The 22,562-nt window shown below is 32.8% G+C and overlaps 4 protein-coding genes across 8 annotated transcripts; 2 read left to right on the forward strand and 2 right to left on the reverse strand.

Moving 5' to 3' along the window:
- Nucleotides 1-7,680: 7,680 nt before the first annotated feature.
- LOC133817201 (uncharacterized) lies at nucleotides 7,681-12,130 on the forward strand. Of its 2 annotated transcripts, none has more exons than XM_062249639.1 (15): nucleotides 7,681-7,886; nucleotides 8,296-8,475; nucleotides 8,598-8,709; nucleotides 8,822-8,977; nucleotides 9,564-9,668; nucleotides 10,225-10,308; nucleotides 10,386-10,501; nucleotides 10,657-10,758; nucleotides 10,848-10,961; nucleotides 11,061-11,117; nucleotides 11,206-11,272; nucleotides 11,357-11,410; nucleotides 11,501-11,575; nucleotides 11,663-11,698; nucleotides 11,835-12,130. In XM_062249639.1, exons 2-15 carry the CDS (start codon nucleotides 8,456-8,458, stop codon nucleotides 11,946-11,948), a joined length of 1,212 nt encoding a protein of 403 aa, XP_062105623.1. In that variant the 5' UTR covers nucleotides 7,681-7,886; nucleotides 8,296-8,455; the 3' UTR covers nucleotides 11,949-12,130. The 2 variants fall into 2 exon arrangements, with proteins under 2 accessions (XP_062105623.1, XP_062105624.1); XM_062249640.1 differs by having other exon boundaries at nucleotides 7,689-7,818.
- A 362-nt stretch (nucleotides 12,131-12,492) lies between these two features.
- LOC133817202 (uncharacterized) lies at nucleotides 12,493-16,692 on the reverse strand. Of its 4 annotated transcripts, none has more exons than XR_009885510.1 (10): nucleotides 15,559-16,692; nucleotides 15,144-15,199; nucleotides 14,976-15,058; nucleotides 14,689-14,767; nucleotides 14,356-14,466; nucleotides 13,856-13,965; nucleotides 13,473-13,556; nucleotides 13,261-13,298; nucleotides 12,965-13,104; nucleotides 12,493-12,755 (listed from the first exon to the last, which is right to left on the reverse strand). XR_009885510.1 is itself a non-coding variant. In XM_062249641.1 (9 exons), exons 1-9 carry the CDS (start codon nucleotides 16,601-16,603, stop codon nucleotides 13,034-13,036), a joined length of 1,677 nt encoding a protein of 558 aa, XP_062105625.1. In that variant the 5' UTR covers nucleotides 16,604-16,692; the 3' UTR covers nucleotides 12,493-13,033. The 4 variants fall into 4 exon arrangements, 1 of the variants encoding a protein (XP_062105625.1); XR_009885509.1 differs by having other exon boundaries at nucleotides 12,493-12,788; XR_009885508.1 differs by having other exon boundaries at nucleotides 12,493-12,871.
- An 894-nt stretch (nucleotides 16,693-17,586) lies between these two features.
- On the forward strand, nucleotides 17,587-19,452 carry LOC133817204 (uncharacterized). Its single transcript, XM_062249643.1, has 2 exons — nucleotides 17,587-18,185; nucleotides 18,917-19,452. Exons 1-2 carry the CDS (start codon nucleotides 17,796-17,798, stop codon nucleotides 19,079-19,081), a joined length of 555 nt encoding a protein of 184 aa, XP_062105627.1. The 5' UTR covers nucleotides 17,587-17,795; the 3' UTR covers nucleotides 19,082-19,452.
- Nucleotides 19,453-19,924: 472 nt separating this feature from the next.
- LOC133817203 (glucuronokinase 1-like) lies at nucleotides 19,925-22,562 on the reverse strand. The gene is made up of 6 exons (XM_062249642.1): nucleotides 22,159-22,562; nucleotides 21,924-22,073; nucleotides 21,568-21,756; nucleotides 21,343-21,459; nucleotides 21,094-21,254; nucleotides 19,925-20,501 (listed from the first exon to the last, which is right to left on the reverse strand). The coding sequence occupies exons 1-6, from the start codon at nucleotides 22,363-22,365 to the stop codon at nucleotides 20,258-20,260; spliced, it is 1,068 nt and encodes a 355-aa protein (XP_062105626.1). The 5' UTR covers nucleotides 22,366-22,562; the 3' UTR covers nucleotides 19,925-20,257.

Below are 22,562 nucleotides of genomic sequence, written 5' to 3' on the forward strand. Positions count from 1 at the left end.
GTGATTAGTGTACTTACTCATATTCTTATTAATGACTCAATGTTCTTACACTTATTCTAAGTGAGACACCATACTTCAATATCCCCTCAAGATGGTGGCGATTTTTCGCTCACCAATCTTGAATTACCCGATCATAAGTGATTCTTTTTCAGCACAGCTCGCATATATTTTTTGGATCTCAAGTGTCTTTTTGCACTATGCGTGTAACATCCCTAAGGTAGGGTACGTTCGCCACATACTCGTAATTCTAGAGTTTACGAGTATGTTAGGCATTTGACCAAAATGATTAAATAAAATGATACGAAGAAATACAGAAAAATTTAAAACTTTTATATAAACTTATTAGTAGAAATTATTACACGTATGAATACTTTAAATTTAAGGCAGCCATATGAAAACTCTAAGCCATTATTACATTGCTACTGAGTCCGTGCTCCACAAGTTGCTCAACAGCTAAAGCCACACCTGGAAAAATGTTGGAAAATAACATAATGAGCTAACGCTCAGTAAGCAAATCTCATGCATACAGATACACATGAATGTCGTGAGTTTGTAGTGCACACATACTAATATGCTGACTTATATACTTATGCATTTCATTTATTGCTCATGCACTTTCAAACTTTACTTTTATGCTCTTTCTTTTAGTTTCACATTTTTATGGGCCCAATATCACTTGTGCACACTGTTTGATTCGGCTAATGCCTGCAGGGCTTGTTACACATATCATATAGAATCCCATGGGTTCTCCTTCGGCTAGCCATCATCACAGCTAGGCTTATCATAACACTCATTTCATCATTGCCATAGCTGCCATACTTATTACACATATGGAGGAGAAAGACGGAAACATAGCAAATATATCTGAATGGTCAACTCTGACCTAGCCCATACTAGTGGGCAGCCACTATAAGTCTTATAGACTTCCGTCTTCTTTACTGAACTTACTTGATTGCTTCATCGAAACAGTGGCACCCTTTTTAACATCTTATTATCACTTTGCTTAAGCCTTGTGTCATTAAAATGTTTAACTTTACATAAGACTTTTCAAGGTATTTCACAATTTTCATCATATTTATATGCATGGTCTTATATCACATAATAATGTATCACATAACTGTACATGCCATGCATACATGCTGATGCTGAAATGCCAATGTTCATGTTCATGATTCATGTTTGATGGTATTCAATCAAGGCATTGTATCACATCTCATATAACTCAAAACATCTTTAGTCATAATACATGAATCTTTGGGTTGGTGGCGTTGTTATACCTTAACGTAGAGCTATGGCTCAGGTCTAAGGTTTCCAGCCTAAAAACTTAAACGCTTCATATATCATAACATATAACAAATCATGAACATAAAGTAATCCACATATCCATCAACATAAGAACACATACTTGCACATAATTCATATCATTCTTAACCAAGTAAGACATCTTTCACATATCACGAAATTCATCAATTACATATCACACAATACCCTTATGGTGTTCATATAACCATTCTTCACATACTTATCATATGCATCATCATCATACCATACTTAACTCATCAAATGTACACAATCAATGTAGTCATGCATCTTACACTTAAGCACAAAATGTGAGATTTACTTACCTTAGATCCTTAGCTTATTTTAAAATTGCTCGCCAAGAGTCAATCAATCAAATCCTATTCAAGGCACATCATTTATTAAATTCTATCAAAATCGTAAATATACACTATTGATAGTGTATATTAACAATACCAGAAACTATATAAATGATAATAATAAGTATTATCAACGTAATGCAAATAACTCTTCATATAAAACCATGCTTTAAACCTTGCTCATAAGATAATGTACTCTTATGATAATAATAATAATAATCCTAACAACAATAATAATTATCGTCTATAAATAAACTTATTTCGATATTAATAACAAAATACTTCAATAGCAATACGTATATGAATGTATATATTCAAATAGTCATTTTATAAAAGAAATCATATTTTTAACATAAATCAATATAATGATAATAATATAAATATAAATATTTATATTATTATTAATTAGTCATAATATCAATTCCAGTGATATAATAAATATACTTTCTCCAAAATTCACTGGTCTTACAAATATCAATAACTGTAAGAAACTAATATTTGATATTATTTTAATATTCAAATATTAACAAAAATATTAATATACAATAATAATGGTTAAATAATAGGTTTACTATAAATCACACTTTTCATATATATATATACATGAATCTGTATTCTTGATTTACTTAACAAAATAATAACAATAATAATTAAAATTACTTAATCATAATAATTTCCATCTTAATATAAAATCAATTAAATATGTATTTTTATACTTTATTTAATATCTAATATTTTATAGAAAATTGGACAGCACAACGGCTATAAAGTGGACAATTCCAAAATCAAAACATGTATCAAAAATACATATAATCCCAGACAGCCAGTATAATTACAGAAAAATATTCCAAATATCAAGAATATATAATTATATACTATAAATACACATAATAGCAATTACTCTAATCAATCACAATTAAATCACAATATATAGGTCAAAGAAATTATACCAAAATGATCGGTTCCACAATAAGTCAAACGATGATTTTCTGAAACTCAAAACGTACTTCGGAACCTCGAACACTAAGTTTCGACCGTCGGTCTACGGTGGATCGCGGTGGCTCGTGGTGGGCCCACCACCCAACTATGGTAGATGTAGGAACCAGTTATTGGGTTTTGAAGCCCACAACACGAGGAACACGATGGTGGTGACGGATCGGCAAACGGATGCCCGAGGTGGCCGAATCGCAACTTTGAAGTCGCGGGGTGGCCGAACTTAAATCGACCAGTTGAGGTGTTTAATCGGCGAGTGAGCTCTAGATTCCCACGTGGGTCGATAGTTCGGAGGCCTCTGAATCCAACGGTCCGGCGCGTGGCTATAAACGGTGACCGCCGGTGGACGTTCGGTGGTCGGGCAGACGCACACTCGAGAGAGAGAGAGAGAGAGAGATTTTATGAGGAGAGAGAGAGAGGGGTTCGGGTAAAAAAAGAAAGGGTGAAGCCTTTTCTTTTCTTTCTTTTTTTTTTTAAATTTATTTTTAAAAATTACACTTGGACCCAAAATACTAAAATTCTTTTCAAATAAGCCCTTTAGCAAAACTTTCTTAATTTTATAAAAATCCTCAATTAAAATTATATGACATTTGGGTCCAATACTTGACTACTCAAGTTTCTCTCTCTTTAATCTCATTAAAAACATAAAATCATATTTTAAACACTATTTTTCCATTACTATTTCTTAAATTTGTAAACTTGTACATTTTATGTATTAAAACTCTGATTTATAATAAATAAATGTATTATGAAAATGTTGGATATTACAATGCAAATCTCGATCTCAAGTATCTTTTTGCACTATGAGTATTTTTGAATCGGTGTGGTGTGAATCGAATGTTCGCAAATGAATTAGCTCATGATACCAAGACAAGAATCATAGGACTCCATCTAAAAATCAATTGGTGATTAGTGAAGTTACTAATATTTTTATTAATGACACAATATTCTTACACTTATTTTATGTGGGACACCATACTCCAATACATACAATTTAAGATGTTTCTAATCATGCCATTGAGGCTCCTCCACGTTGATTTTAGCTCAATTTCCTCGACTATCGTTTCATTTGCAAAGAACAAAACACAACATAAACCACTTTTACTCTTTACACAAATTTCACATACAAAAGTCTTAACTATACGAAAGGCTATCAACTAGTTCCATAATACCAAAATAATATGAATGGGACGCGTGACAACAACGTATAATTGCTTGAGTTCATAGCATAGAATATTATTATGTTTGGACTCAAATTTTTTTAGGAAGTTAGGGGTAGCATGGTGGTATCAAACAAATCTTGCTCTTTCATGTATTCATATAATATGACCCTCCATTGATTCTTTACAGGGGAAGAACCAAAAAAATTGTACATGTTTAACAATTTCAGAACACTAGCAAGGTTTTAGAATGATAAATGAGTTTAATTATGCTTTGTGACAATTTCAGAACACTAGCATGGGTATGAAAGTTTTGAGATCAATCGTTTCTTTTTTCTCTCTCCATTTTCACTATTTGTATTATAATAGGTGATCTAATCATCATAAATCCATGCCTAGTGGATATATATCATCTGATGTGTATTTCTCGGATGATATGGCAGTCATAGATGTGGTGTTGTCAGCTTTATTTTGGAGGTGTACTATTATTGTCCTTCTATTGGTTGGAAATATAACAACCTTTACGGATGCATGAGTATGAAATATTCTGTATATATTGGAAGGCTCTAAATCCTAGGCTGATTATATACATCAGGGTAGCGCAGCAGAAAGGGAGTATCAAAGAAAAGTGAAGAGGAAAAGAGAGGAAGGTCTAGAGAGAGATGTCAATATACTGTAACAAAGGTCTCCATTGTTAAGTCCTGTTGAGAGTATTTTTGCTTCTGTATTATTGACCATTTCCTGTAGTTTTGTAATTCTGTACTGAATTTTGATTGATAGTGGATTATTGGCCAAGCCGAGCTGGATGTAGGTTTGCTTATTACATTCCGAACCAAGATAAAATTGCTGTCATTGTTTGTTCTTACTGTTTTGTTTATGGTTTATGGTTTTTTCCTTGGTGTTCGTTATTCAGCTGTGTTGTTTGATATATGTTCGGATTTGTTGTTTGGTTACATTGATCACAACAATTTAATTAGGTTCCAATACAAACTTCTTGTAGAATAGATATGACTTATGTCTTGGAACCTAAAATCAACTCCCATGGCAATAGCCTTTGATTTGACTTATTGTAAGATCTTGCACCTCATCAATATAAACAAAATCCATTTAATAAGACTTATATCTTTCATACTTAGTCGAGATTAGAAATCATATCAGGATCAAAATTAGAATCATTCAATCACAATCATCGACTTGGGAAAATATTGATAAGTTTCATATCCACACCCTATGTTCCACTCCAATCCCATTATACTTATAATTCCAGGTATGTCAACATACATTTGTAGACAGATGTGTTATAACCATTGTTTCACAATCTCAATAATAAGAGCACTCACAATAGATTTGTTATTTATTTTTCTCATTTTACATCACCAAAATTCTAAATTTTCTATTTTACCTCACACTATTATATGAAATAATGAGTTATAGTGAACCTCACATATATTTTCATAAAATTTTAAAGAATAAATTATATTAAAGTTATGGTTCAAACAACTTATTGCATGCGTGTATGTTTCAATTTTTATGTGCGCGTGAAAACATACTCTTTGAATTATGATTTCAATACATTAAATTATTCAAAATTTCTCAGAAATATACATAAGGTACATTATAATCATATTAACTTTTTTGAATTATAATCTACGTGTCAAAAACAAAAACTGACCTAATGCAATTGTCTCCTAAAATTATAAATTAAAAAAAATGGAGATATGTATATATATATAAATACTCATAAATCAATTTAAATAATTAACAATAGTTCTAACTAGATTGTATTTGGGCCAAAAATGCACAAAATACACTTCAATCGGATTATTATTATATTCAAAAAATAAATAAAATTCTTATTTGAAAATATTTTTATAAATTTAAAAATATTAAACATTTGAGACTTAAAAAAAATAATCGACTATCTATTTTCAAAAATATTATAAACAAAAATTTTAAAAATATATAATAAAATGAAAAACAACATTTAATAAAAAGATTAAGGTCCGGTTTGTGAGTGTTTGGGTAAAAAAATAAAAAGTCATATTTTAATTTAAAGTGTTTTTTTTTTAAAAGTTAGGATTCGTAGCTTGTTTTTGAAAGACTTTTTTTAGAAGCTATTGTCTAAACTAAAATAATTTAATTATTCATAATTTACTTATAAAAGATTTTTTTTATTGACATCCACACTTTAAAAAAAATTCATTTAAAGAAGATCTTTAAAAATAAGTTAAATTTTTACTTATCTTATGATTTTAGCTATATGTAAAAGAAAAAACTTTGCCAAATGAGTGCATTTGGTAATATTTTTGTTTTATATATTTTTAAATAAAAAAGAAAAATATTTTTCATACATTTATATTTTAACTATATTACAAACAAAAATGTGTTTGGTAGCTTACATTTTTATTTTTTGTTTAATAAAATAAGAAACTTTAACATAATTGGTCATTCATATTATAAAACATATTTGGTAACCATAATTTATTATTTTCAAAATAAATATAAAAATTTGATAAGAAATTCAAATTAAAAGATTATTTTGACAATTTGAATAGAAATGTTAATATAATTGGAGACATTAAAAAAATCTAATATTATGAAATATATTAATAATTTCTAAATGATTCTTAATCTTGAAACACATTATTGACCTACCAGACTAACATAAAATTAATAAAATCTTATAAAATAAAAACATATATAAACTAATAATTGTCCAAACTTAAAAAAAAAAAAATAAATTTAAAGATAACAAATATTTGAGGTACTGATTAGGCTACATTATTCATAGCATCATGAATACATTCAATAGCATACAACAATTTTTAGTAGTTCAAGTGTTTAGTCAACAAGTACTAGTTCCACCAATTTTTTCTTAAAGATGGATAAATATAATTTTGATCATAAATAAATGTTTCAACACTTAGTAGTGTTTGGTTTGAGTGAATGGAAAAGAATGAAAAATCATTTTATTTCATTCTATTGTTTGGTTGGTAAAATTAAGTGAGAAATAAAATATTTTTCAATAGAAATCTTATTCCGCTTTTTAATGGAGTTATTATTCCACTTAAAATTGGGTGGAAAATTAATTTCATTTCATCTTTTTATATTATTATATAATTTATATATTATTAAAAAATTATGATTCTTGTAATATGTTATAACCCTTATTAATTTTTACATCATTCTAATTATATTTGTTATTTTTATTATAAATTTGAAAATATTTTTTATTTGTTATTTGTACATTATTTTTACATCATTCATATTATATTTGTTATTTTTACATCATTTTTATTATACATTATATAATAAAAGTATTTATTGTACAAAAATATATTATTTAATTATTTTAGACATTCATCTTAAATCTAGTAGCCATCTTAAAATTTAATGTTATTTAAAATATATCACCAATTACAAACTATTAAAATTTAAATATATGTCTTACTAACATTTAAGTTTAATATAAAATTACATTTTATGAGTTTTTAATAAAATAAATTAAAATTTTCATTCAATTAAGTACATTTTTTTTAAGTATAATGATATTTTATTATACTTATATCTACAAAATATTTATATATAATATATAGTATTTATTTAATTTGTATATAAGGATGATTTAATAAAAAATTAATTTAGAATAAAATTGATAATTTAGTATATAATAAAAACTAACATTAATAATGATAATTGATTGAAAAGCATATTTTATAAAAGTAAAGTAATGTATTTTGATCAAAATAATATAATTTCATATCATTCTATATTATACAACAACAAAAAAAACATAATAATCTTTATTCACTTACTAATTTTAATTTCTCTACCAAACATCAAAATTCTATTCTTATTAACATTACCATTTTGTTTTGCAACCAAACGGCGCCCATATTTCCCTCAAAAGTGAAAATGAGCAACAACAACCATGTTCAATTCATTCAAATTATTAATCATTTCCAACAAATTCAAATCTAAGCTACGCTAAGAAGACAAACAACTAGGTTTTCATCTTTTTCTTTCTTAATTTTCTCAGATTCAGAGTGGTACTTCTTGATCCTGATCAACTAACGTAAGTTTTGCTCTCGAATTTCGAATTTCTCTAAAATCAAACTCTATATATGAACTGTCATTCCCTTTATGTCGGTTAAAATAGCAACTTCATTTTTTGTTTGATAGTTTTTATGTTTAAGTTGGTATTTAACTGCATCGATCTCTGGAAAATTGTGTAGTAGCTTTGATTGCGAATTTATTCCCAAAAGGGAAACAAAAATGTCCTTTAAATTTCCTTTATCCAGGTAGCTTTTCGAATCTTGTGAACGCAAATTCAGAATGTTGTTTAGTTGGGTTGGTTTGCTTTTGCTTTAATGTTCCTTTTTAACGATTTTCATTTGTGGGTTATCAGTTGTGTGGTGTTTATTGCTATAAGAACAGTGAATCTAATTATTGGTTTAAGCTAAAACAGATGATTACTCTTTCAGGGTTGGTTTGTCAATTGTGATGAGAGCTATTTGTTCAATTTCGAAGCACCGAGGAGCTATATAGTTTTGATGAGTGCATCGACTGCTTGAGCAGCTTTTACTTGCTGGGCCAACCTGAACTGTACATTTGTGATTGTAAAGTTGGAATAAATTGACCAATATGGTAAATCCATTACGAGGGTATGGACCGTTTTTCAGCTTCGTACATTCTCTTAAAAAAAAGTTGATCTTTTTGTTTCAATTTAGACATTATTTAGTGTTAAAGTGAGTTTGTTTGACGATGAAGTTTCCTTTGGTTGCAGGGGAGTTATAAGAAAACCAAATGAAACAATGAGGCTAGTTGTGACAACTTTCATTGGAGTTGTATTTGGCTTCTTTTTAGGAGTATCATTTCCAACACTCTCATTAACTAAGGTTTGTGATGGTCATTCTTTCTTTGTATGGTTCTCTTTCTCATTCAGATGGTTCCACTCCAGTCTTATGTAAAGGAGTAATTGGAAAGTTTTGCTATGATTAAATTTGTCAGATGAACCTCCCGTCCGGCCTCTTTCCTTCAATTGACCTTACATATATTGAGGACAAGTACTCAGGCCTGTCAACACGAGCTTTTTTCAAAGCTTTCTCCTCTTTAAGGGGTAACAGAGGCGGTTTCAGTCAAGTTTACTCTTTCAATGATACAAAGGTACATGGATCTTTTAATTAAACATGTATACTACTTCTGCTGGTAATAGGATAGCTCAAATGGTGCTCCCATAAAGTTTGAGGTTCGAGTCCCTACTGAGTATCTTACAAAGCTATTGTTTTGTTATAGTTTTCTATTTCTCCAATATTGTAGGACTAGGTGAGGAGCACAGTTTCAACAAAAAAAAAAAAAAAGAAGAGTGAGCAGAAATTACTTGCTGGTTAATTAAAGTGATTATAGATGGTTCTTTTTAGAGTTCACACCCATCCTTATTTGCCCATGTTGTTTTTATTGTCTTTTTGTGTGGGGGAGCTAAAATGCACTTTTGCTGTGTTTATGTTGTTACTCTTCTTCGGTTTAAGTGTTGCACAGATTCGTTGTTGCATGGGTTGAGCACAGTGAGATAATAAGTGGACCATTAATTCACAAATCTGACTTAGGAATATACTGTTTTTGTGCAAAATTACTCATGAACGAGATTTCACAATGATCTGCACCTAGTGTTTTGTATTCTTTCCTTGTAAATTGGCAGGAGTATCCTTCTCTAATGTGCTAGCATAACTAGTTAACCTCTACTTTAACGCAGATCTGGGTTCCAACAAATCCTCGTGGGGCTGAAAGACTACCACCTGGCATAGTTGCTTCTGAGTCAGATTTCTATCTTCGCCGATTGTGGGGTCTGCCCAGTGAGGTGTGCATCTGCCTTTCTCTGATTAAGTTTTGCACCCTTATGTCCATGATTATTATGCATGCGAAATTGTAAGAATCATGCTATGACAGAATTGAAGTAAACTACGAGTAAACACTCATTAATTGCATAGTGAAGACTAAATAGAAAGAGAGAAAAGTTAAGTAATAAGGAAGATATTATTGCTAGTAAATCTACCAGATTAGAAATTAACAGATGGCCAAGTATCATTTAGAATGCAGAACATTCTAATAAAGTTTTATAAAGCATTCATTGAATCTGATTACTTCTGCTTTTTGTTTGCCAATAGACTTACAATAAAAAGAGTAAGCTCTAAATGCCCTAGCAATGCCTGAAAAGGACCTAGACCTTTGTTCCATAAAAAATATAATATGCATTACTATATTTAGAAATAAAATTACAAGAATTTTGTGATTAGTAGTTACTTAAACATTTACATAGATTGCCTAAGTGAAATGATGATCAATTCTATACTTTGAAATCTTCTGAAAGTGTTTTCTCATAATTTAAACTTTTACTGTGGTGATGGCATTTGCAGGATTTAACCATCACACCAAAATACCTCGTCACTTTTACCGTTGGTTATAGCCAGAAAAAAAATATCGATGCCGCAGTTAAAAAGGTCAGTGTTCTACTGCTGTTTGTGTGTCTGTTTGTTCTCTCTTTCTCTTCATTTCTCAAAGTGACACACATGTACAGTTTTCAGAGAATTTCACCATTCTGTTGTTTCACTATGATGGTCAAACAAGTGAATGGGAAGAGTTTGAGTGGTCAAAGAGGGCTATCCATGTGAGCGTTCCGAAGCAAACTAAATGGTTAGCATTTAACTCTTCCAAGTTTTTAAGTTCCTGCTAGTAGGTTGGATGGCTTACAAAAGCACCGATGCATACATAAAGACAATTTGTCCATTACAGATTTTCATCAAGTCCTGTAATTATGCTCATATAAAATTCCTAAATTTTGGTTGTAGGTGGTATGCAAAACGTTTTTTGCATCCTGACATCGTTGCAGCTTATGATTACATCTTTTTGTGGGACGAGGATCTCGGTGTCGAGCACTTTAATGCAGAGGAGTAAGTTTTATACATTCAATGCGTTGCTTTGAGTAAAGCACTATTATGTAAACTGTTATCATATGTCCGTAAAATCTGCTTTGATTCAGGTATATAAAATTGGTAAAGAAACATGGTTTGGAGATTTCACAGCCGGGATTGGAACCAAATAAGGGATTGACATGGCAGATGACAAAAAGGAGAGGTTATAGTGAAGTTCATAAGTAAGAGTGACAAATATTTTCTACTCACTTTAGCTTGACCATGCATGCTAAGTTGATAGTTTTATTTGACTTGTTATTTCCCTTTTTCTTTTTGTGCAGAGATACAGAGGAGAAGCCTGGTTGGTGTAGTGATCCACATTTGCCACCATGTGCAGCGTATGCAAAAATATTAATTCTACCATGTTTATTTATTTAGCAAATGAGCTGTTGGAAGAGTTGCTAATCAGTTTCATAAATTGTGCAGATTTGTTGAGATTATGGCAACTGTGTTCTCGCGTGATGCATGGCGTTGCGTTTGGCATATGATTCAGGTTTATAAATTGTACACATCTGATGAAGCTATTGCCTTTTATCCCCTATCTAACATGTCAAACACATTGCTCCTCTTCTTGCAGAATGACTTGGTACACGGATGGGGTCTGGACTTTGCCCTCAGAAAATGTGTCGAGGTATGCAAAAACTTTATAAAAATACTTGTTCCTTGTTTGTGATTATACAACTAGATTCTCTTTTCAACTTCATACCTTTTACATAAGCAGCCTGCTCATGAGAAGATAGGAGTTGTAGATTCACAGTGGATTGTTCATCAAAGTGTTCCTTCACTTGGGAACCAAGTGAGTCTTATTCCTACCTTATGTTACTATTGATTTGTTCAATTTTATATTGAATAAACTATAAATGCCTCTCTTCTTCGTCTGCAGGGGAAATCAGAAGCTGGGAAACAACCATGGGAAGGGGTATGTAACTACTGTATCAATTATGTATTAGTGGATTAGTTTGTCAAAATATGAAATAGACTCAAAAGAAGAGTACAAATTGAACAAGTTAGAAAGAGCACTGAAATTTATGTATACTTTATGTGTTGTGTGCCAGGTGAGGGAGAGGTGTAGAAAGGAATGGAGAATGTTTCAAGACCGGCTGTCCAGTGCTGAGAAAGCTTACTTTGATTCAATGGGAATTGACCCATCAAACTCAACAGCTCGTTAGATTAGTTGGGGAGGTGGATTTGAATCATGCAAACCAGAATATATAGAGAGTTGACATTTACCTACCACCCCTATTGTACTTAAATCTAGTCATGTATACCCATAAATGTTTTAGTTGTAACACTATGTTCCTCTTCCTGGATTTTTTTTTCCCCAGAAAATCCAATCTGCATTATTTTATTATATTTTTTCTTTCTCTTGATGAACTTCATTTTCCTGATTGCCATCTTAGCTGCAACAAATTTTTGGAAATTCCACTTTCTATTGTTATGTGCATTGATATTGATATTTAAATATAACTAAAAAAGAAAAATCATACTCAATTATCTCACGTTGCTCCACCAAAACGACTCACCTTCTTGTGTTGTTATGCTATTATAAGTCCACACATGTTGCTTAGAGAATCAGAGACCATTCATGCCATCTTTGAGGTTAAGATAGCACCAAATTGCAGTTTCAGCTACGTTGACACACTATCTGAATCAACAATTTTTATTTTTAAATAACAAAAAATAAAAAGTTTCTGCATTTGAACTAACTCTCTTTTCAGATCACAAAACGGTTTTGTTGCAAAACACCTCAAAAAATTCCTTTGGGGCATTGTGTTTCATAACAAAATTATTCACAAATTCCATTAATTTAAAGACAAGTAAAGCACACATCAAACATTTTGTATCAAACATCCTCAAAAGATCTTCAACCCTGTGTGTCTGTCGAAGCAAAAGCTCGAACACCAGAATCTTTGTTTTCGATCAAGTTTGTCTCATGGACCTTCAGCAATTTTTGTTGCACTATATCCTCATGCTTCCTGTCACCATTACTATGGTCTAAAAACATCTCTCTTGAAAATTTTGTACTTAGATCGTTAAGTTTAGTGTATTTCATTGGAAAATTAACGAATTCTTAGGAAGAAAAGAATTTACTCTGGTATAAAAATAAATAAATTCACATTATAATAACAAAATTTAAGAAGAAAAAAGAACTGACTTTATAGAAAGCTTGAAAAAAGGGTGGAACCTTTTCTGTGGTTTGTCATATATAGGCGAAAATTTGTAGAGACATGCATATAATGACTTCAATCAGCAACTAGAAATAGTTTTTGGTAATTGCTTCTTCCAACTCTTTGAATTCCCAAGCATCATCTGCAGAATATTCTCCTGTAAAAGTTGGAAAGCAATAAAGAGTGAGCAAAATTTATAATTTAGCCAAAAAGAAAAGAAGAAGAAAAGAGTACTATAGAATCAACATTACTAAGGAAAGTTATTTGGTTGCATGCTTTTTATTAAGAAAAAACAAAATAGAAGGGTTCATACCAATTGAATCTCTGCGAAGAGCAGTTAAATGAGCACAGCTGAAAGTGAAGAAGAGTAATATTAATTAATTGTATAAAACATGGATAAAGAGCTATAAACTTTATTGTAGAGTCTATATTCCAGCTTTTCTTCAATCCAAAATCACAACTATGCATAAGATGGAAAAAGAAGAGAAAGATTTTACAAAAAATGAGTTTATTATGAGTGAATACCTTCCAAGAGCCTTTCCAAAATCTGCACATAGAGACCTAATGTATGTCCCTTTGGAACATGTAACCCGAAAAATTAAATTTTGTCTGCAGAGAAGCACACAAGCAAAAAACATCAGATTAAGACTCCATGACTTCGAATACAATGAGACTGATTATTGGAAATTCAAATAACAGATTCTAGAGTACTTAATATCGAGTGATTTTGCAACGGATTCATGTGATTTTACATGAGTCATAGTGTTGCATTTATATGCAAGATCACTTGACCACATATGCTACCAAGAAATTTTTAGCATCAATGAAGGTGGTCTGTTCCACATTAAATATTGTTATAAATTTTTGGTATAAGTTCAATGGATCATTGTGTGTTCATATAAGAGTACCTGTCATCTAAACTACGTTCAATGTCAAACTGGAAGATTGAAATGAGTCGCGGTGAAAGTTCAATGCTTTCTCCTCTTCTAGCTTTCTCATACAATTTTTCACCTCCGACCTGTCAAGAGTAGCCAAAGTGGTAAGGAAATAAATAGAATGCATATAATAAAAGGGGTCATTTGGGCAATCTATCTCACTGTGAATGAGCAAACACAAACTCTTACTTTTTCTTCTCTCAAAATGCAATAAAACTTATGATCTGAATAAATTTAAAACAAATATAGGTCTTCAGCTATAAAAGTAAATAAGGAAAATAAAAACCAATAATAATTAACAATATGTCAGCCCCACCCGATTACCAAAACTTATAAATTCAATGCATAATTACTGTACATAGATGTTTAAACTGAGCCTCCTGACTTTTGAGCAAAGAATATGTGAAAAATAAAAAGACCAACAATCTGTCAACACCTGCCACTGTGTAAATAAGTAGCCCAGAAATTTTTACCTTGATGGCAGAAAACATTGGAGGTACTTGCCAGATCTCGCCCCGAAAGGTTGCTGCTGCTTTTTTTATGTCCTCATCTTTGATATGCTCCCAAGGTTCACGCTGAATAACCTATATAAGAAAGTGATGCTTGAGTGAAATCTAAGACCGTGCAAAATCCTGAATTCAAACTGAAAAATAAAAAAGCGAGATTGGTCCTTAAAAGTACATGTTATATTAGTTTTGACAATCATGGTATTCGATATAAAATTACACAAACAGCACTTAACATAACATCAAAAAGAAAGAAAGAAAAAAGAATAATTGTTGTTAAAATTGGAAAAAGAAACATACTGGTGAATCAGCATCCCAAGTGGAAGTAGCTTCGCCTAAACGGAAAACTCCACTGTAACCCTTAAACATAGCTTGATAGCTGTAGTCAAAAGTATTCAAATGTAACCCTCAATCATAGCATAATAGCTGTAGTCATAAGTATTCAATATTACATTACAATTGATGTAACTCAACAAAGATTTTAATTAGTTGCAACTAGTTGCTCGATAAGACGTAATTTACTACGCTAATTCCCTACAACCAATTCAAATTCAACTTAAACATATAAGACCAGATTCAAGATATACCTATCTGCCAACTTAGTTGCTTTACCAACACAAACAATTAATAAACCAGTTGCCATAGGATCAAGAGTCCCAGCGTGCCCTACCTGTAACACCACCAAACAATAAGTTAGAGGAGAATACAGAAGGAGGTACATAAAATCCGATGCAATAGGAAAAAAAAATAGAAACCTTTTTCACTTTGACAAGGCGACGCAGCTTTCCACAAACTGTAAATGAAGTCCATCCTGTGTTGCAACACAATTCAATCAGCTATAGTTTTAATTCATATTTTAGCGGACTTCTTATTTCCAGAAAATGTCAAGAACAAGCATGTAAGAACATGGTGATATTTAACCATGTCATGAGATGCACGGTATTTAACCATGAGAGTATAACAACTACTTTCATTTGCTAGCTAAAGCTGATCAAACACCATATTAAGTTGACTTTAAGGAAAACGAATATTTAGACATCGGGTATGTTCTAATGCATTTGCCCACATGGTTCAATGACAGAGAAGGCTTAAACAAATACTGCAAACAATTAATCGTAGAGAGGGGTATCATATCTACTACTACACCAAGAAGCAATTTAGTCAAATTACCTTTCGGTTTGTTGATCAAAACCACTGTCCCATTGGGAGTGTCCCATCTTGGTGGAAGCTCAGTACTCCTAGTCACAAGGTAAGGTTCCCCATTATCAACCACAGCATCCTTACTGGGAACTTTCTTCAAACACTTAAAGAACTCCTCTACTTTCTTCTCCGTTACATCATTACTAATGGCATCCTTCCCCGATTCTCTACTTCTCTTTTCTTCACCCCCTTCCTCAAAGAAAACAAGTCCCTTGTTACTATCCACTTCATCACCATGCTCATCTTTTTGATCATCCACCATATTCTTTTTCGTCATCCTCGCCACAACTTTCCCCTTTCGATTCTCAGCAACAACATTCGCATTGGACTCTCCAGGTTCAAGAAATGCCTTGTCCAGACACTGGTCAGGAAAATACTTCTTCTCCAACTTATACACCATCTTATAATGCTTCTCCTTCTCCCATGGATAACAAAAAGTATCGTAAAAGTACAACTCCTCTTCTCGCTTATGCAATCTCGAAAACTCAACCACATCTGGCTTCAACTCCACAAAACCATCCTCATTTCTCCTCCTATCTTCTTCATCAGAATCCGTACCGTACATCCTCTGCCTCCTCTTGTTATAGTACTTCCTCTTAGCCTTGTCCATCTCCATAATCTCAGAACTGGGTCGCTCTGTTTCCTTCTTCTCCGAAGCTAGTTTCTGATCAACCCACCCCTCAAATCCCAATTCCGAAATGGGTTTCAGATTCTCCTCCTCCTCTTCCGGCCCGTAATCCGAGTTGGGTGTGCTGCATCGGGCGGGTCGGCGGAGGTGAGTCTGGTCGAGTGAGGCCTGAGTTGGGCGATTAATGATCATATCGTATTGAAGCGGGTACCTGGTAGAAGTACAAAAGGAAAGTGAAGAAGATGAGAGAAGAGAAGAGGTTCTGTTGACAAGTTTGAGGCTTGAAGATAGTAGTAAGAGAGAGTGAGGTGTGGAGGAGGTGGCCATGAATGTTGGCCGAGCTAAGACCAAAGATAGATAATTGGTAAGGAAGATTGATTTCGCCATTGCCGAAATCAGAAGTTGGCTCTCCAAAATCTGGGTTTTAGCATGGTTTTTCAGTAAACTCGTTCTGGTGCTTGTGACAAGATTGGTTTTTTTCTTTGGTCTTTGGGCGTTTTATATCGTTTATCAGAAGTACAATAAAATCTTTTTTTTTTCTTATTTTAAGTAAAAAATAATAATAATAATTTTTTAACTTTTGGTACTAGACAAAACTCAATATTTTATTATTTTTATCATTTGACAAATTTTTTTATCATCATTTTGGTCTCTTATTTTTTTTCCTAAAAATTATATCTAAACTAAAAAAAAATTCAATATCAACTAATAGATATTAAAACACTCAGCAATAATTTTTTTTTTATCTTATCTTTAAAAATCCACAATAAAAATTTACTATTTTTTTTTTTGAAAGGGAACCAAAATTTACTATTTTTATAATATATCAAATTAATATAATTATGAGTGTGAGAAAATAAAGAAAAGATAAAAAAAGAAATTAATTTTTAAAAAAGTTTAAAATTATAATTAATTTGGTTAATGTAAAGAAAATACAAGAGTAAAATGTCAAATTTTTGTAAAATTCAAAATCTAGGGTGTTTTCTTTAAATATATATTTTGAAGAAAATTCTATTACAATAACCATCATGAGTGCTTTTAAAATTACAACAGTAATATCAAATTTTTAACCATTAAAAAACTAAATTATAACAATTTTCATGTAAAAAAAAGATTGATTGATACTAAAATATGAATTTCTTAATCAAGTTTTGTAATTTAAAATAAGGATCTCTCACTCCAATCATTAATGGCATGAAGTGGGAAAATGAAGTTTCTATAAATTATATATATATATATATTTATTTATTCTAAAATGAGATTTCAAAATTGGATCAACTCATTTTATTTTTCAAACAAATATTAAATATTCTTTTTAAAAAAACTAATATTTGTCTTCTCATAAAAGCTACTACTAAAGCTTTTGTTGCATGAGCTTAATAATTAGCTAGTTTTCTCTTTTCCACTCTCATAGAACCGAACCAAAGAGACTACACTGAGACTTTGAGGAGTGAAGAGCCTAACCAGATTTTGACCCATTACACTCCATACCCCACTCCCACTCCCACTCCCACTTCCACTCTCTTCTCTTTCAATTTGTTTTTCTGTTTTAGGATTTTGGGGCTTTTTCTTCTGAGCGATGGAGTCGACAACGACACCATCTTGGGAAGACGATGAATGGGAGCTCTGCAACGACGACGGCTTCGTCTATAAGCGCAGGAGGAGGTGCGACCTTGACCCATTAGGCGGTGCGGTGCCGGCTCAGCCGGAGTCCGGTCCGGATCCCGAGGCGGAGGAGATGGGTCGGAGAGAGCGGAAGAGGAAGACGCTGTTGAAGCTCAAGGCTCAGTACCAGAGGGAAATTGAACAGTGGGAATATTTATCGAATACCTTGCGTTCAATGGAGGAGACTTCGCTTCAGCTCCAACAACAACGACGTCAAACGGTGCCTTCGGACTCTTCTACGTTACCGGAGGTTCCTCGAACGGTGTCCGTTTGTGGGTCACTGGTCCAAGACCTTCTCTTGCAGGTAAATTGGGGATTTTCTACTTCCTTCTTCTCGGGCTAGTCTGTTATTGTGAAAATATTGGGAAAAGAATGAAAATTGGAATTTGGGATTTTAGGTATTCATTATTAGGGCATTATTAGAACGTAAAAAGTTGGCTGAATTGGGCCCAATACAACTATTGAGGACTCAATTGAGCTAAAATTTTGTTTGTTTTAGAAAATGGAAGGGGAAAGTTTTGATCTTTTATACTTTTCTAGGGTGAAGTTTTGAAATAGATTATGTTTCTTGGGTTATATTACATGAATAGCTTAACCTTTTAAATTAATTACGTTAACATTGCTGCTATTTATTTGTAGAGTTTTCAATTGTTAGTAAGAGTTCCTTACCAATTACAGTATAGAGTATTTTGTATGTTGGTATGACCAAGTATTGCCCTTTGATCAGTAGACTTCTATGTAAAAATGGAAACAAATTCTTAAAAGATAGGTTATGCATATGATTTCTTGAAGATAGAAAAGGCACCTAAAATCCAAGCAGTGGTTTGACTTTGACTTATCCATACTGTTCATTAAATCCAAAAAAGTAAGCTTCAAATGCAAACTTTCTGTTTTGGTTGCATGTAGTTTTTTTTATAATGAGTGAAAGAAGAGGAAACAGGAAGAACTTTTTTCAGGCTCTGAGCAAGAGTAGTAAAACCTTTCAATTGGTACAGTATTAAACACATTCCGTAATTGTTGTCTTTCATTATGTAGGTGGAAACTCAGGAAGCAATTATTAGAGATGCTTCAAATCTTTGTGATATAGCAGAAGCAATGTGCAATGCTCATGAGGAAGAGGCAAATCAGTCTTTAATCGATCTCCCAATATGGGCCACACCAGCTTCACCGCGAGAGCTTTTAGCATCACTTTGTGATTAGTGAGTATTTTTTTTTTCTTGATGATATAATTTTGGTTGGCTTCTCGAATGAAAGGAAACAATCAGGGTCTTCCACTGCTATTGGTGATCCCTACCTTCAAAAGTAATCTCACTGTTTAAAATTTTACTGTAATTTGTTGTCATGTAGAATTTCTTTTTTCTTTTGTAGTCATTTGAATTAGTGGAAAAGTTTGTAAGTAATCTTCCTATAATGAGGGTAAGAAATTGTGCAACTTAAAAATGAGTGTTGTTTAGGAGTAAGCATTGTGCCATGCTGTAAGTCATCCTACCCCATTCTCTTCACCATAGCCTGTATATTTTTCATCATTTCATACAGTTTGTCATGAAATTTTCTCATCATGTTTGCACTCACTCACTGCTATCTGAAGTCACTGCAATGGAAAACTGAGTGTTGTGTAAGAAGTTGCCCGTTTTGTCCATATTTTGTTTTGCTTAATAGAAATTACATTTATTCTAGCTTCTGGGCATCTTATGCTTTTCCAAGGGATAGTTATTCCAAACATTATCATTACATAATCTCATTATAACTGAAAACTAGTAAAATCTTAGGCTTGATCCAAAGGCTTGTTACCCCTACCATGATCTTGTATGTTTGTTTTGAAAGGGTATTAACTTATAAGAACCTCATTTCTATGTTCGAATTCGAGTGATCAGTCGTGATTTTTATAATCTGTATTGTGTACTAATAAAATCCGCAATTGATTGTGTATATAATGACAACATATCCTCTGGGCTGGAACTTGACCTTGAGAACTTTTTGATTGTCATTGTTCTGCTTTTTTGTTTGGGTTTCCACTAAAAGCCATGCTTTGAAAAGAGGCAATTAAAAGGAAAACTGTCATTGCTACAATTCCCATTAATGGAGTTGTGTTCCCACAAGTAAAAATACGCAGAAGACATTAAGAGGGACACGTATTCCTCCTTGGGAGAAGCCTGCTTTCAAATTTAGCACACCACTAATATAGTGAACGCACATCCAAAACTACCCCAGTTTGAATCGAAGTACAACTCAAAAAAACCATCATCCGCTCACTAATATAGTGATTACAGAAAATGTCATAAAATAAAATAAAATGAGAAAAGAAGCCAAAATAAGCATGTAAAAGAATAAGAATGGTGGTGATTCAATTGGTGCCAACTTTGCAGGAACAATTTCCTAATTTCGAAGGGTTGTGAGATCGACTTCATTTAGTAGAGAAGGAACGACTTCAATTGGTACAATTCTAAAACCAGCTTTGTGGCATGCGTCCTCTAATAGCTTCACTTGCGAAGGACCATCAGGGCAAAACACAATCACAGCTCCACCGCTTCCTGTAAATTTTGATGCAGCACCTACCCTTCGGGCTACTTCCACCATTTCCAAGTTCATGGCACCAAGAACATCATCACCAAACATGCTCCTGTACATCATCAAAATACTATGACTTAGTCCAAGTTAAAATGCACAAGAACTTTAATTTGAAGATTCATAGAATGTTCTTTATCCCTGGTGTCTTGTTTACAGGACATGTACTTTTTCACCAAAACTTTTGATAACCTATTAAGGAGTTTATTTGTTTTGAGTAGTTGAGTTGTCTTGGAAAGTATACAATGACTTAGAATTGAGGTAATATTAAACTCTTGTGTATAAAATGGTTCACTCTACTCTTAAAATACTCTACTCTTAAAATACATGTGAGACCTACACAAATTATTAAGTTTACCAAACATAAGAAGGATTTATATTCCCATTCCCAGCTTTATTTTACCACATACCAAACCGTTCCTATATCTAATTCCTAAATCTAGTAGTTTCTATAAGGGGCCTGGTGTCCAACACAAATATGTAGTTGAATTTAAAATTAGGCACAATTATTATAATTGATGGTAGACATCCTGAACCACACATAACATGCCACACCTATAGTGTTGTTGGACACGTTAAGGTTACTTGTAGCAGTACTCTTTCTTATAACATAGAATCTAAGTCTGTCAAAACCAGACATCTGTTACCTTCTAAGATCAAAATTCTGGTTCATCAGAGTCTTAAGTTTGGCGTAGTCCTTTTCAAGCAATGCCGTCCTTCCCTCCTCAGCTGCATTTGCAACTTCTTTCATTGTTGATATTATAAACTCGTCACCATTGAGCCACCTTTGCCGAACTGTGCTGTGAACCTGGCATGTATGTTAATTCTACAGTTACAAACTCACTTCCATCTACTCCATAAAGTTTTGCCTGAAAACCACAAAAGTATATTCTAACCTTGCCAGAATCACTTGGATTTTCAGCATAGATGAGATGGAGAGGTGGGAGGAGATTGATGCCCATGGGTGTATAAATACCATGCCCCAAGCCATCCAAGTGTTTCTTGCTAAAATCCTAACAAAACACAAAAGCAATGAAATTTAGACATTGAATACAAAGTCGTTAAACTCAGAAATCACTTCATACACATGGGCATGTTTTAAAATCTCGAATAAAATATACCATGTAAACAAGTCCTCCATAAACCTGGGCAACCCTATCTTGAAGACCAGCAACAATTCCAAGCTCTTTCTCTGCATTGAGGATAAGCTGAGGCCGAATTTCCACTTTGATCCACTTCCTAATGTTGTAGAAGTCAAGAAGGCAGCTTAAGGCAGCACATACAATAGCACTTGAACCTGAAAGCCCTGTCTGAAATGTGCCCAAATTATAACTTTTCTCAACAAAGAGATATTATCATATTCCAATACAATACATAGTGGCACAACACAAGTCCTCTCTAGTTCTTCAAAAATTCCATTTTTAAGAACCAAAGTTTGTTATTGGATAAGTGGGTGTTAATTAGGGAAATATAATACCTGACGAGGGATATTAGTTTCATATGAAAGAGTGAAATTTTTGCCATGAAGATCAACTTCCTTTTCTTTACAATAATTACGAAAAACTTTACAAATTGCCATAAGAAGTCGCACACCGCCATAGTAACCTTCATTCTCCAGCCGATGAACCTATAAATAAATAAATATTTATTTAAAAAAGAATCACATGTACATATGATCAAACACGTAGCATTGGAAAAGAGAGGGAATATACCAAGTGGTCCAGAGATCTAAAGTTGACGAGATCGTGTGTCGGGTGGGGTCTGATGATCAATTCATCGGAGGGTTCCAATCGGACCGAAGCCCAGAAGTTGCCGAGAGAGAAAGAGATAGCTCGGCCGTAGTAGACATCGCTGGGGTTCCCCAAAAACCCGACTCTGGCGTACGCCTTGTGCTCGATCGGTGACTCATCATCAGCCATTTCAATTCCCGCTGAAATCGACCGTAACTCAATCGTTCTTTGGTTTCTTCCGAGTTATCAGAGATTAACTCAGACACTCGTCTTTTCTGGCACAGTCAAAGCTTTCCGAGTTGCCGAGTCCAACTTTGATTATGCAACAATACATCAGATTGGATCTTTGGCTTCGCCTCCCGAACTTATCATAAAACTAGAAAAAT

Source organism: Humulus lupulus, chromosome 2 (genome assembly GCF_963169125.1).
Source record: "Humulus lupulus chromosome 2, drHumLupu1.1, whole genome shotgun sequence".
Classification (NCBI taxonomy): domain Eukaryota; kingdom Viridiplantae; phylum Streptophyta; class Magnoliopsida; order Rosales; family Cannabaceae; genus Humulus; species Humulus lupulus.

What these genes read in the sequence shown, in the direction of transcription:
- LOC133817204 (XM_062249643.1), top strand. Translation starts at nt 17,796, where the DNA reads ATGGAGTCGACAACGACACCATCTTGGGAAGACGATGAATGGGAGCTC. An exon ending in TCCAAGACCTTCTCTTGCAG is followed by an intron (nt 18,186 to 18,916) that starts GTAAATTGGGGA and finishes TTCATTATGTAG; the next exon opens with GTGGAAACTCAGGAAGCAAT.
- LOC133817201 (XM_062249639.1), top strand. Translation starts at nt 8,456, where the DNA reads ATGGTAAATCCATTACGAGG. An exon ending in GCGTTTGGCATATGATTCAG is followed by an intron (nt 11,273 to 11,356) that starts GTTTATAAATTG and finishes CTCTTCTTGCAG; the next exon opens with AATGACTTGGTACACGGATG. An exon ending in TTCCTTCACTTGGGAACCAA is followed by an intron (nt 11,576 to 11,662) that starts GTGAGTCTTATT and finishes CTTCGTCTGCAG; the next exon opens with GGGAAATCAGAAGCTGGGAA.
- LOC133817202 (XM_062249641.1), bottom strand. Translation starts at nt 16,603, where the DNA reads ATGGCGAAATCAATCTTCCTTACCAATTATCTATCTTTGGTCTTAGCT. An exon ending in CTTGGGATGCTGATTCACCA is followed by an intron (nt 14,467 to 14,688) that starts GTATGTTTCTTT and finishes TTTCTTATATAG; the next exon opens with GTTATTCAGCGTGAACCTTG. An exon ending in GAACGTAGTTTAGATGACAG is followed by an intron (nt 13,557 to 13,855) that starts GTACTCTTATAT and finishes GCTTCTCTGCAG; the next exon opens with ACAAAATTTAATTTTTCGGG.
- LOC133817203 (XM_062249642.1), bottom strand. Translation starts at nt 22,365, where the DNA reads ATGGCTGATGATGAGTCACCGATCGAGCACAAGGCGTACGCCAGAGTC. An exon ending in AAACTAATATCCCTCGTCAG is followed by an intron (nt 21,757 to 21,923) that starts GTATTATATTTC and finishes GGCACATTTCAG; the next exon opens with ACAGGGCTTTCAGGTTCAAG. An exon ending in ATCCAAGTGATTCTGGCAAG is followed by an intron (nt 21,255 to 21,342) that starts GTTAGAATATAC and finishes CATACATGCCAG; the next exon opens with GTTCACAGCACAGTTCGGCA.